Source organism: Genypterus blacodes, unplaced genomic scaffold (genome assembly GCF_046128005.1).
Source record: "Genypterus blacodes isolate CSIRO-AG114 ecotype Tasmania unplaced genomic scaffold, CSIRO-AGI_Gbla_v1 ptg000347l_1, whole genome shotgun sequence".
Taxonomy (NCBI): Eukaryota; Metazoa; Chordata; class Actinopteri; order Ophidiiformes; family Ophidiidae; genus Genypterus; species Genypterus blacodes.
The window spans coordinates 17,501-30,000 of NW_027467131.1; the positions used below are offsets into that span (position 1 = coordinate 17,501).

Consider the following 12,500-nt stretch of genomic DNA (forward strand, 5'->3'; position numbering starts at 1 on the left):
GTTTAAGATCTTTATCCTGGAACACACACACACACACACACACACATGTCAAAGGAAGAAAAACACTGTGTGTGCGTCTGTGTGTGTGTGTGTGTGTGTGTGTGTGTCTCACCAGATACTCAAACACCAGTGTGAGAGACTTCTGTGTGTGGATGATGTCGTGGAGCGTGACGATGTTGGCGTGTTTCAGATCCTTCAACAGAGACACTGAGGTAGAAACACACACACACACACGTTAGCACTGAGGGTGCTGTGGTACTGAAGGTGGTACTGAGGTACTGAGTGTGTTGAGGTACCGAGTACTCGTGGTGGTCCTACCTTCTCTGATGGCCGTACACGGAGCTCCTTCCTCGTGTTCCAGACGGATCTCCTTCAGGGCCACCAGATTATCTGTCAGTTTGCTGCGACCCTTGTATACTGTGGCATAGGTGCCCTGAGGGGGAGACGGGTCAGAGAGACAGACAGGTCAGACATTTGTTTGAGGTGAGACACTCTGATTGGTTGATGGTCTCCTCACCTCTCCCAGTTTGTCCAGTTTGATGTACGTCTCCAGTTTCCCAAAACCAATCTCTGACTGCAGGGAGACAGACAGACAGGCAGAGGGAGAGACAGGCGAATGTAGGGGTTTGGTATATAGAGAGACAGGAGACTTAACTGTGAACAGAGGAACATTCAGATTGTACCAGAGAGACTCGGCGGAGACGCCTGCTGATAGGCTGCTCAAACAGAGATGGACCAATCAGGTTAAACTTCTCCAGGTAGCCATCAGGAAGACGGATGTCTGCAGGAAGGGACAGACGCTTGTTGATGTCCTGAAAGACAACCAGGACAAGAGATCAGAGTGTGTGTGTGTGTGAGAGTGAGTGAGTGAGTGAGTGAGTGAGTGAGTGAGTGAGTGAGTGAGTGAGTGAGTGAGTGAGTGTGTGTGTGTGAGTGAGTGAGTGAGTGAGTGAGTGAGTGAGTGAGTGAGTGAGTGAGTGAGTGAGTGTGTGTGAGTGAGTGAGTGTGTGAGTGAGTGAGTGAGTGTGTGAGTGAGTGAGTGAGTGAGTGAGTGAGTGAGTGTGTGAGTGAGTGAGTGAGTGAGTGAGTGAGTGTGTGAGTGAGTGTGTGTGTGTGTGTGTGTGTGAGTGTGTGAGTGAGTGAGTGAGTGAGTGAGTGAGTGAGTGAGTGAGTGAGTGAGTGTGTGTGTGTGTGTGTGTGTGTGTACCTCTGTTGAGATCTTCTTGTTCCTCAGTCGGACTCTAACTGGACTCTGAACATCATCTGAGGAAGAGGCCGGGTCGCTCTCTCCATCTGAACTCATCTTCACATCCTCATGAACGATTTCTGAACACATACACACACACACACACACACACACACACAGTCCTCTCATGACTTCAGTATGGAGTGTCTCTACTCAGTGGGGGGGCGTGGCTTCAGTACTGCAGTGTGTTGGGAGTATCTGTACCCAGTCTGGTGGCGTGGTTGAGGTAGGAGCTTAGGCTCCGCCCCAGACCTCGAGGCCTCCTCAGGGAGCTGCTGTAGGACTGGAGGAGAGCCTGAACAGACAGAGAGGAAGAGGAGGACGAGGAAGATGCTCCCGTCTTTCCTGAACCTCCTCTGACCTTTACACCTCCTGTGGACCCACGCATGGAGCCCACCTCTGAGACGGCAAGCAGGGGGGGAGGAAGGGAGGAGGAGGGGGGTGAGGGGAGGAGGGGAGAGGAGAGAGAGAGGAAGAGAAGGAGTGGGAGGAGTAAAGCAGTGATTGGTTGATTTAGTAGAAATAAGAAAAGCGTGACGAGTGAAAAAACAAAAAGACAAAACTAAAGACATGGGAGGAGAGAGAGCGACCAATCAAATCATAGAACCAAACAACCAATCAGATCAATCACAGGGAAACTGGCTGCATGCAGTTTTCACTGTGGATCCCAGCAGGAATCAAACCCTCAACTCCTGTTCCACTTTCTGCCTGCTTCCACCTCATTGGCTATTTTAGAGATCAGGCTCCGCCTCCTTCAGCCTCTCCAGTCCCATGTTTACAATGACTCAACAAAAATGGAGGCTGTGTCCTCCGTAACCATGGAGACACGGTCTGTTTATGTTACAGATCTTTATCCACGTGCCAAACAAAATAGTTTTATTGATTTCTCATATTTTTCCAATCCTTAATTGAATCTGCAGCCCGTGATCACAGGTCATGCGTGTTCCTGTGCAGCTGTGATGACTTCCTGTGTACCTGAGTCACTGTGTGATGTCACTTCCTGTGTACCTGAGTCACTGTGTGATGTCACCTCCTGGGCCATGGTCTCGCTGAGTGTTCTATCCCCGCCTCCGGCCCCGCCCCTCCCCAGAGTGAGTGACAGCTGCCGTTTGATTTTTCTCATCCTCTCCATGAGGGGGGGCAGAGGGGGGCGTGACGCTGAGGGGGGCGGGGCAGCCAGCCTGGACACACCTGCAGACAGGTCACAGCTGATTGGCTAACACCTTAATACATACACATACATACAGCAGACTGCGTTACTATGGTAACTATGGTTACTACGACTACCAACACAGTGTGTGTCACAGTTCTATCTTCACATTCAAATATTGAGGAATCAGTGTCACGTGAGAACCACATGACCTTTGCCCTCAGCTGGCCTATGAATAGAAATCTGTTACCAGCATCGGGTTTCTGTCAGAACCTGGGCCGCGGGTTCGAGCCTTTGCTCCGCCCCCATTTCCATCCCCGGTTAGTACCGGAACGTTACCATGGTAACCCGTGGGGCAGTAACTTATGAGTTGTTATAGCGCTACCTGGTGGACTGCACATTATCACACACTCAGATGAAAATAAGATTCCTTTATTTACAAAAGAAACAGAAGACAGACATGTAGCTAACGGCTAATGTGTCAATCAGTCAGAACTAATGAGTAACAACGCTTCATTACGTCACCAGTGGGATGTCGAACACACTCCGTGTTACTGTGACTCACTCATGTTACTGTGACTCCGTGAGTCACTCATGTCAGCTTCGGTTTCAAAGCTTTGAGCTCTTTAGCTGCTAACACCTGCAGCAGGTTAGCTAGCTGACAGCTGCTGCCTTTGTTGTTGTGTAGAATGCAGATAAAGAAACACACGGGCGCGCACAGCTAGCCGCGTGCTAACAGTGTATTCAATGTTTGTTGTCGTCTAATCTCTGCGGCTTCCTGCGTTATTACGCTGTTTGTGTGTGTGAGCGGGCTCCGTCTACTTCCTGCTGTAAATGTCACGGTGCGGTATAAATAGCAGCGGGGGCGGTGCAGGCTGATCGCTGGAGCTCACGAACACAACCCGCTTTCCCCAAACCGAACATCTGGCCTGTTTTTGCGTCCGGACCGAGCCGCGGTTCTGCCTCGTACTTACCGGCGGGTTCGTCCCGGGTTCTCTCTGGCTCGGTTCCGCTTCAGGCCAACGGTCCCACCGCAGCCCGCTCCCAGTAATCTGCAGCCATGTTGCTGCTCCGCTCCGCTGTCCGCCGGCGAGTCCCGGTGAGCACACCGAGCTCACCGCTGACCCCGCCCCTTCTGAAGACTCCTACATCAGTCACCAACGACACATTCGATTGTTCTCTATAAATGATATTATTGTTTAAATAGTTACATGGTTACAGAGAGCTGTCTGTGTTGATGTAGAGCGGCTCTGTCTCCTCCCTGCAGCTCTAACATGTTGTACAGTCAGCAGCTCTAACATGTTGTACAGTCAGCAGCTCTAACATGTTGTACAGTCCCTCTCAGGTCCGCAGGACCATGAGTCCATAACCCACATTATGTTTACATCATACAATAACAAACACATTGTCTGTCACGTGTGCTTTATAGCCAGGGCCGTGTTAAAGGCGCCACCAGGGGGCAGCATTACACAGTCAGTGTTGAGCCAGAGCTCCTTCAGCTTCATCCACTGTTAGTCACTTATTGGGCTCAGCTCCGCCCCCTGGCGGCTGTAACAGGGGGCGGGGCTTCATTCACACACGTAAACTGAAGTGGAGTTCACACAGGTCACCACAGCTTCTGTCTCCAAACATGTCCGCCTCATCCCGCTCTGCTTCTGATCGGCTGGCATCACTGTGATTGGCTGGAGTTGAAGATCTTGGCGAGCAGGGAGACGTTGGATTGGCTCTTCTGTTGGATGACTCGGGCCTGGTCCAGGTGCTTCTTGGACACGGAGCCTCTCTGTTTCTTCTTCATCTGGATCTCCTCCTCCGTCCGACGCTGAGTAAAGTCCCACGTCTTCTCCTCCACCTGAAGGAGACAAATCAAGTTTAACAACGAGCTGCTGGCGCCCCCAGAGGCTGTGATGTTCACTGCATATACACGCTGCTGTTGGTTTGGACTTAAAAGCGCCACCTGTTGGCCGTCCCTCCTCTTCCTCTTCCTCTGTTTGTCCAGGTGAAGACTCTTGTCCACATTGTTCAGGTAGAAGTTTGTCTCCCTCTTGGCCTGAGACACTTCTGTCCTCAGTCTCTGCTGGAGGACCGTCTGCTCGTACGCCAGCCGCTCGCTCAGGTGAGTCCACTGGAACCTGTGCAGGTACTGCAGAGAGACAGACAGGCAGAGAGAGAGAGACAGGGAGAGAGAGAGACAAGTAAAGACAGACAGTGAGACAGGTAAAGAGACAGACAGGGAGAGAGGGAGACATGTAAAGACAGACAGTGAGACAGGTAGAGAGACAGACAGTGAGACAGGGAGAGAGACAGACAGGTTAACAGACAGACAGGTAGAGTGACAGAGGGGTAGAGAGACAGACAGGTACCTTGATGCTCCACAGGTCTGAGCTGAAGCGTTGGCGCTTCCTGGTGCCCATAGGCGTGTTATGTAGCGACGCCACAACACGCTTAGCGAGGCGTTTGTCCCTAAACTCCACCCACCCCTCTGTGAAGTCACACCTCCTCAGACCAGACCGCTTCTTCTTCCTCTGGACACGCCCATCTGAGGAGAAGGAGGAGGAGGGGATGAGTGTGTGTGTGTGTGTGTGTGTGTGTGTGTGTGTGTGTGTGTGTGTGTGTGTGTGTGTGTGTGTGTGTGTGTGTGCGTGTTACCTTCAGGCTGCAGGAAGATACGTCCGATCTCTCCGTAGGGTGACAGCATGTTCCTCAGGTGTTTGGGGCGGAGCCTGGGGGGGATGTGACCCAGGTAGATGATCCCTGGAACACACTTCCTGTCTGAACAGGACGTGACACCTTTCTGATTGACTCTCTTCTTCTTTGCACTGGGAGCATCTTCATCATCACCATCTTCTTCTTGGTTGTCGTCGTCGTCGTCGTCGTCGTCATCATCATCATCATCCCTCTGTTCTGCCTCATCGCCATCTTCTGCATCATCTTCTTCTTCATCACCTCCCTGATCTGTTGCAGCCTTCTCCTCCTCCCTATGAGCCGCCGCCTCCTCCTCCTCCTCTTCCTCCCTCTGAGCCTCCTCCTCCCTCAGAACCTCCTCCTCTTCCTCTCTTCTCTCCATCTTTCTGCTAACTAGAAATGATAATGAACAGGGTCAAAGGTCTGCTAAGGCAGCGCCTCTTTACTCTGTGACTCCGTCTATCCTCATTTCCCGTGTTTACCGTAACATCATAGACTTTTCTACTTCCTGTTAAACTTAATAATGGAGTCTTACCTTCAGTTCAGGAGTAAGAGTCGAGCTGAGCCGCAGAGTTCAGCGTTTATAAACACAGCTTACGATGTTTGCGCTCACGTGTGGAACAAGTCGCGATTGGATGACGTCTGTGAATTGGTAAATCGAGCACACACAACTTCCGTAACTATCTTCAAAATAAAAGCACACTAAGCCTTCAAGAGGTTTTCGTGTGAAACTCCCAAGACATTAAAGTACTGTTTAAGGGACGGACAGTGTAGTTTATAACAAACAAATGATGTAAATGATGCTCCAGGCGAGACACGGTGAGTTAAAGTGTTTGATTTAATCCTTTAAATGTTCGTTAAAAGCTACCACCGCGAAAATGTTTATTTGAAACCCAACAATCCCTCAAAACAACTCGTATGTTGAAAAGCCAAAGCGGAAGTCGGTTTGTATCTATGGCCTCGGCGCTGTTTCAGAGCGAAAGGCATTGTGGGTATCATTCATGGCGGGTTGTTTGAGCTGGCCGTTAGCTGTTAGCTGTTAGCCATGTTTATGCGACACTTCAGAGAGGAAGGCTCCGGTTCGTCTCTTTGTGTCCCGGGGTCAAAGTTCAGCGGATTTCGTCTCCAAAGCGGCTCGGACCTTCTGCCTCCTTACAGCGAACATACGGGTCATTACAGGAACTTATAGAGCTTCTCTCTCTCACGCTTGTTGGCCAATGAGACACAGAGATGTGGGGAGCAGGAGCCGGAGGAGGAGGAGGAGGAGCAGGAGCCCCCTCTGTGACGGCCCTGGAGCTCCTACAGAAGGAGGAGGAGCTGAGGAGCATCGTGACCTTCTGCTCGGCTCTGGACGCTGCGCTGGGAGGAGGACTTCCTGTTGGGAAAACAACAGAGATATGTGGAGGACCTGGGGTGGGAAAGACACAGCTGAGGTGAGACAGGCACTCACTCTCTCTCACTCTTTGTCTCTCTCTCACCTCTCTCTGTCTCTCTCTCTCACCTCTCCCTCTCCCTTCCTCTCTCTCCCTTCCTCCCTCCCTCAGCCTCCAGGTGGCGGTGGACGCTCAGATCCCAGAGTGTTTTGGTGGCGTTGGCGGCCAGGTTGTGTTTGTTGACACAGAGGGGAGCTTCCTGGTCCAGCGTGTGGAGGACATCGCCACGGCCGCCGTCCGTCACTGCTCGCTGTTGGCCGAGGATGACGAGCAGCGTGCCGCCATGGAGATGTTCACCGTGGAAACTATCCTGTCTGACCTGTTTGTAGTGAGTGGGCAGGTTGTTATGGAAACGAGGTAGACCAGTGATGGTTTCCGATGTTGATTGGTCACTTACTGTGTTCTCCCAGCTGCGTTGCTATGACTACGTGGAGCTCCTGGCAGAGGTCCACCTGCTGCCCGACTTCCTGTCCCAGCACCCGAGGGTCCGCCTCCTGGTGATCGACAGCATCGCCTACCCGTTCAGACAGCAGTTTGACGACCTGTCGCATAGAACCCGCCTCCTCAATGGCCTCGCCCAGCAGCTCATCTCCATGGCAACCACTCATAACATAGCCGTGGTGATAACCAATCATATGACCACCAAACTGCGGCACGGCCAATCTCAGCTGGTCCCCGCCCTGGGGGAGACCTGGGGTCACGCCGCCTCACAGAGGCTCCTCCTCCGCTGGGAGAGCGGGCTGCGCCTGGCCTCCATTTTAAAATCCCCGGCTCACACAGACACCACCGTCCAATACCAGATCACGGCTGACGGCTTCAGAGACGTCGACCAATCACAAGAGCCGCACAGCTCTACAGGAAACCAGAGGAAACGGGCCAGAACACACCAGGACCAATCAGCTGAGAGCCAGCAGAACCCCAGCTGATCTGTGTGTGTGTGTGTGTGTGTGTGTGTGTGTGTGTGTGTGTGTGTGTGTGTGTGTGTGTGTGTGTGTGTGTGTGTGTGTGTGTGTGTGTGTGTGTGTTACACATTAAATTATCTTCTTAGTACTTGGAAACTGATTTGTGTTCTTATTCCCTTTACATTATTGATTGACTACATGTTGATGATGATGATGATGTGGCATCCACAATTTCCCTTTATCTTCATCCATCTTCATCATTAACCCTTCACACACAGCCTTATATGGTCATATGTAAGAAGAACTGCAACACAAATGGAGTTGAAGCTGACAGGATGCAGGTAAAGCAACAAAATACACACACACACCTTTACATATATATATATATGTTGTACAGTACAGTACACACACGTATGGACTTACTGCTGGATCCTCCTGGCTGAGGAACCTGGCTCACACCTGCTGCAGTTTGTGTTTCTGTCCAGCAGGGGGAGTCCGCAGCTCATTAGAGTGTGAGTGTGTGTGAGAGAGAGAAACAGGAATACATAAAGAGCGTGTGTGTGAACATGTTTCCATCATTAATGTCGCGTTTCATCGCTGAGGGTCACGTGACCTCCCGCCTCATCTGTCAATCAATCTCAGGCTCTGTCTGTCTCTGCGTCTGTCTGTCTGTCTGACGGCAGCACAGCGACATGATGATGTGATGAGAGGAACATGTGACGATGATGATGATGAAGAAGAAAGATGCTCCACTCCGAGAAGTCACACTTAACTGTACACACACACACACACACACACAAACTGTACTTATATGGATGTGATCTCTGTTGTTGATGTAGTTTTATTCAGAGTCAACTGATTATAAAAGCTGTTCAGACAGACAGGCAGAGAGACAGACAGGCAGAGAGTGAGGAAGAGAGAGAGAGTGAGGGAGAGACAGAGAGTCAGGGAGAGAGAGAGTGTAAGGGAGGGACAGAGACAGGGAGAGGGAGGGAGGGAGGGACAGAGACAGGGAGAGGGAGGGAGGGAGGGAGGGACAGAGACAGGGAGAGAGAGAGAGAGGGTGAGAGACAGACAGGTGTTCAGGGCTTCAGTCCTCCGCTGACCGGAGCCGCAGCAGGAGTGTAGAGGATCACTCGGATCCCGGTGCGGGACTTTGGGGTCAGACTGACTCACTGGCAGGTTCAGGTTCAGGTTCGGGTTCAGGTCTCTGGACGGATCCGGAGCAGCAGCGCGTCGTTGCGGACCGGGAGGAGATGAGACTCCGCTCCGGTAAGAATCAACCACTTTAACGGAGAAATGAGAGTTTAACGACATATAGGAAGAAAAAGTGAGGTCACTTCTGTGACCACGGAAACATCCGGGACATCCGAGCTTCATGAAGAAGAAGAAGATCTACCCTCATGTTTCTATGCTGCCTTTACTTTCTATTGTTTTACTGAGTGATTATGACGTCATGTTGGACTGCTCACGCTGCTCCGTTTAGTTTCTGAGTGTGATTGTGATGTGAGACTCAGCTGATCCTCTGACTAAATGTCTCCTGATCTCCCTGACGGTGGTACTTTTATAAGGTGAAGTATTGTGGAGCCGTCTGTCTCACTCAGACTCAGCTGGTCCACATTCAGAGCAGGCTGAGCCCTAGGACAGGGCAGGAAGGACTCAGGTCCATCAGCCTGTCAGACTCAGAAGGGATCAAACTCTCCTCAAACCTGGATATGAACGCAGCGGACCTGTGTTGTGACTCAGTGTGATTGATGAAGTGATTGATTGACTGAGGACCTTGATCTCCCCTCAGGTGCCTCCAGGAGGATGAACACTAACCACTGAATGTCCCCTCATTATGACATCATCAGCCGCCGCCCCCTCCTTCCTCCCTCAACACCTTCATGGTAATCTTCTTCATCAGTCACCCGGCTGGCCCCGCCTCCTGTGGTTCTTCTGGGCGTGGCTGGGTGTCCAGGTGGCGTCGGTGAGCTCGTCCCAGCAGCACGTCCAGCCGTACTCCATCAAGATCCCCGGGGACATCACGCTGGGCGGCCTGTTCCCCGTGCACGCCCGGGGGCCCCACGGCCTGCCCTGTGGGGACCTGAAGAAGGAGAAGGGGATCCACCGTATGGAGGCCATGCTGTACGCTCTGGACCAGATCAACAGCGACCCGGACCTGCTGCCCAACATCACGCTGGGCGCCAGGATCCTGGACACCTGCTCCAGAGACACCTACGCCCTGGAGCAGTCGCTCACCTTCGTCCAGGCTCTGATCCAGAAGGACACCTCCGACATCCGCTGCTCTGACGGACAGCCGCCAATCATCAGGAAGCCGGAGCGCGTGGTGGGCGTGATCGGAGCCTCGGCCAGCTCCGTGTCCATCATGGTGGCCAACATCCTGCGCCTGTTTGAAGTAAAGTCACTCACGCAGCCGCTCGCCTCCTGTCTGAGGGGGGTTGGGTGTCAGGGGGTGGTTGCTAGGATACGCCCATGGGTTGTTGGTCCGTAGATGTTCTGGCTGGTTGATGGGATGTTAGATGGTGGCCAGGGCTCATGGACCTCCTGAGGTAGTCCCCTCTCTGAGGAGAGACAGGTGGAGGACAGACAGGTGGAGGACAGACAGGTGGAAGACAGACAGATAGAGGACAGACAGATAGAGGACAGACAGGTGGAGGACAGGCAGGTGGAGGACAGATAGGTTGAGGACAGACAGGTGGAGGACAGACGGGTGGAGGACAGACGGGTGGAGGACAGACGGGTGGAGGACAGACAGGTGGAGGACAGACGGGTGGAGGACAGACAGGTGGAGGACAGCAGGGTCTGGAGGCTGGATTATAGTTTTTAACAAACACTTTGTGTCTGGATGGAACAAGAAAAGCTTTTAATGACTGTGTGTGTGTGTGTGTGTTTAATTGTTCTCTGTCCATTTTGACAGGATTATTAGATTATTGCTGACGTTTGTCAAAATCATTTAACCCCGTAGTGAAGCCAGATTGTAAAACTCAACCAAGGGACGTCCTGATGTCCCGTCTGTGTGTGTGTGTGTCATTTATTTATTTATTTTATTTACGATCATTCAGCAGACGCTTTCATCCAAAGCGACTTACATTACATCACCACCCTTCGCAGAGGGGGGAGCAATTGAGGGTTCGGTGCCTTGCTCAGGGGCACCTCGGCAGGGGCTCGAATCAGTGACCCTCCGGTTCCCAAGTGGAAGCTCTACCCACTGAGCCACTGCCTCCTATTTATAAGGTTACTATGGTGATGTTTCACCATGGAAACACTAGAAAAGTTCTGGAATTTCATTTGGCAATTTATTAGCTTTTTGTTAAGCAGACAGCTTTGTGTGTGTGTGTGTGTGTGTGTGTGTGGGTGTGTGTGTGTGTGTGTGTGTGTGTGTGTGTGTGTCACTCCAGTGAGGCATTTCCCTGTCAACCCAGTAATGATGATGATGATGATGAAGGCGATGATGATGATGATGATGATGATGATGGTCATAATGAGGACAGTTTTTAGGAGCTCATTAATCTGTAAAAATACACACACACACACACACACACACACACACACACACACACACACACACACACACACACACACACACACACACAGTGTTGTGGGCTAATGTGATTGTCTCTCAGGTTATTGAGGCTCTGGCACATATTCTGCACACTAATCCTGTGTGTGTGTGTGTGTGTGTGTGTGTGTGTGTGTCACCAGTGTTCCCAGTGGAGCCCTTGGTCTTCCTGTGATTTGTTGTTTAGCTGTAGTGGTTTGTTTCATGTTGATGGTGAGGAAGTGAAACATGACCTCATGACCTTGTGACCTTGTGACCTTATGACCTCTGGAACCAGCAGCAGGTTCAAATCATTTCCTCCACCTGAAGTGAGCATACAGACGTATGTTCTCCTGGTGGCTCTTAGCCGTAGATCCCAGCCGTGTGCAGACGGAGCTCAGGTGTCTTCTTCCTCCTCAGATCCCTCAGGTGAGTTACGCCTCCACCGCCCCTGAGCTGAGCGACAACAACCGCTACGACTTCTTCTCCCGGGTGGTCCCTCCGGACTCGTACCAGGCTCAGGCCATGCTGGACATCGTCAAAGCTCTGGGATGGAACTACGTGTCCACGCTGGCGTCAGAGGGGAACTACGGGGAGAGCGGCGTGGAGGCGTTCATGCAGATCTCCAGAGAGGCCGGTGGGTTCCTCACACCTGGTATCTACTCTCTTATAGTCTGTCCTTCTCTCTGTGAACCTGTCTGTCTCTCTGTCTGTCAGGTGGGGTGTGTATCGCTCAGTCGGTGAAGATTCCTCGAGAGCCGACAGCCGGAGAGTTCGACAAAATCATCAAGCGTCTGATGGAGACGAGCAACGCCAGAGGAGTGATCATCTTCGCTAACGAGGACGACATCAAGTAAGAATACACACCAAAACTCCAATACACAACTGATCCGTTTAGACAGTGACGGTAAGCCCCTCCCCTCTCCCCGGCAGGCGTGTCCTGGAGGCAGCAAAGCGAGCTAACCTGACGGGCCACTTCCTGTTTGTGGGCTCAGACAGTTGGGGAGCCAAGAGTTCCCCCATCGCAGAGCTGGAGGACGTGGCTGAGGGCGCCGTCACCATCCTGCCAAAGCGAGTCTCCATAGACGGTAAACACACTCAACCACAGCAATCAGGCTGGAGCTGGGTCAAAGGTCAAGGTCAGGGGGCAAGGTTAAAGTCTCAGCCAATCAAACACAGACTACGCTCAGATCAGAACCTTTGCTCTTTAGGCTCCGCCCTCAGACTGCTCAAAACCTTTCTGCCAAACAGGAAGCGAGGCAGTGGTGTGGGCGTGGCTTTGAGTGTCTCTCTCTCTTCTTCTGCATGTCTCCTGCTTGTTCTCCAGGTTTTGATCAGTACTTCATGACTCGTTCTCTGGAGAACAACCGCAGGAACATCTGGTTTGCAGAGTTCTGGGAGGACGACTTCAGGTGCAAACTGACCCGACCGGGAATCAAACTGGACCCTGACAAGAAGAGATGCACCGGTAACACACACACACACACACACACACACACACACACACACACACACACACACACACACACACACACCTGGCTCAGGC

General features: G+C 52.0%; 4 protein-coding genes across 7 annotated transcripts in view; 2 read left to right on the forward strand and 2 right to left on the reverse strand.

The window, feature by feature from the left end:
* cdk16 (cyclin dependent kinase 16) overlaps positions 1 to 3,471 on the reverse strand; it is an 8,854-nt gene extending 5,383 nt beyond the window's left edge. Inside the window, exons 1-9 of one of the 4 annotated variants that reach the window (XM_076137976.1) lie at positions 3,371 to 3,471; positions 2,222 to 2,437; positions 1,451 to 1,645; positions 1,208 to 1,326; positions 684 to 812; positions 518 to 574; positions 319 to 433; positions 113 to 207; positions 1 to 16 (exon numbers count right to left, since the gene is read on the reverse strand). The exon at positions 1 to 16 is cut by the window's left edge and continues 47 nt beyond it. In XM_076137976.1, the coding sequence (XP_075994091.1) occupies positions 1 to 16; positions 113 to 207; positions 319 to 433; positions 518 to 574; positions 684 to 812; positions 1,208 to 1,326; positions 1,451 to 1,645; positions 2,222 to 2,378 (883 nt within the window). In that variant the 5' untranslated portion in view covers positions 2,379 to 2,437; positions 3,371 to 3,471. The remainder of the gene's footprint in view (positions 17 to 112; positions 208 to 318; positions 434 to 517; positions 575 to 683; positions 813 to 1,207; positions 1,327 to 1,450; positions 1,646 to 2,221; positions 2,438 to 3,370) is intronic. The other 3 variants (XM_076137977.1, XM_076137978.1, XM_076137979.1) reach the window with 3 other exon arrangements.
* Positions 3,472 to 3,569: 98 nt separating this feature from the next.
* Positions 3,570 to 5,717, reverse strand: abt1 (activator of basal transcription 1). Its single transcript, XM_076137980.1, has 5 exons — positions 5,614 to 5,717; positions 5,043 to 5,471; positions 4,757 to 4,932; positions 4,351 to 4,536; positions 3,570 to 4,245 (listed from the first exon to the last, which is right to left on the reverse strand). Exons 2-5 carry the CDS (start codon positions 5,458 to 5,460, stop codon positions 4,066 to 4,068), a joined length of 960 nt encoding a protein of 319 aa, XP_075994095.1. The 5' UTR covers positions 5,461 to 5,471; positions 5,614 to 5,717; the 3' UTR covers positions 3,570 to 4,065.
* A 135-nt stretch (positions 5,718 to 5,852) lies between these two features.
* rad51c (RAD51 paralog C) lies at positions 5,853 to 7,552 on the forward strand. The gene is made up of 3 exons (XM_076137983.1): positions 5,853 to 6,511; positions 6,623 to 6,839; positions 6,922 to 7,552. The coding sequence occupies exons 1-3, from the start codon at positions 6,309 to 6,311 to the stop codon at positions 7,435 to 7,437; spliced, it is 936 nt and encodes a 311-aa protein (XP_075994098.1). The 5' UTR covers positions 5,853 to 6,308; the 3' UTR covers positions 7,438 to 7,552.
* Positions 7,553 to 9,253: 1,701 nt separating this feature from the next.
* LOC142988745 (metabotropic glutamate receptor 6-like) overlaps positions 9,254 to 12,500 on the forward strand; it is a 6,417-nt gene continuing 3,170 nt past the window's right edge. Inside the window, exons 1-5 of the mRNA XM_076137982.1 lie at positions 9,254 to 9,811; positions 11,375 to 11,591; positions 11,672 to 11,807; positions 11,888 to 12,042; positions 12,282 to 12,422. Coding sequence (XP_075994097.1) covers positions 9,254 to 9,811; positions 11,375 to 11,591; positions 11,672 to 11,807; positions 11,888 to 12,042; positions 12,282 to 12,422 — 1,207 coding nt within the window. The remainder of the gene's footprint in view (positions 9,812 to 11,374; positions 11,592 to 11,671; positions 11,808 to 11,887; positions 12,043 to 12,281; positions 12,423 to 12,500) is intronic.

Excerpts from the sequence above, each read along its gene's own strand:
- abt1 (XM_076137980.1), bottom strand. The coding sequence starts at position 5,460 with ATGGAGAGAAGAGAGGAAGAGGAGGAGGTTCTGAGGGAGGAGGAGGCT. Across the intron at positions 4,933-5,042 it reads TATCTTCCTGCAGCCTGAAG|ATGGGCGTGTCCAGAGGAAG; the intron begins GTAACACGCACA and ends CCTTCTCCTCAG. Across the intron at positions 4,537-4,756 it reads CAGACCTGTGGAGCATCAAG|TACCTGCACAGGTTCCAGTG; the intron begins GTACCTGTCTGT and ends GTCTCTCTGCAG.
- rad51c (XM_076137983.1), top strand. The coding sequence starts at position 6,309 with ATGTGGGGAGCAGGAGCCGGAGGAGGAGGAGGAGGAGCAGGAGCCCCC. Across the intron at positions 6,512-6,622 it reads GTGGGAAAGACACAGCTGAG|CCTCCAGGTGGCGGTGGACG; the intron begins GTGAGACAGGCA and ends TCCCTCCCTCAG. Across the intron at positions 6,840-6,921 it reads TCCTGTCTGACCTGTTTGTA|CTGCGTTGCTATGACTACGT; the intron begins GTGAGTGGGCAG and ends GTGTTCTCCCAG.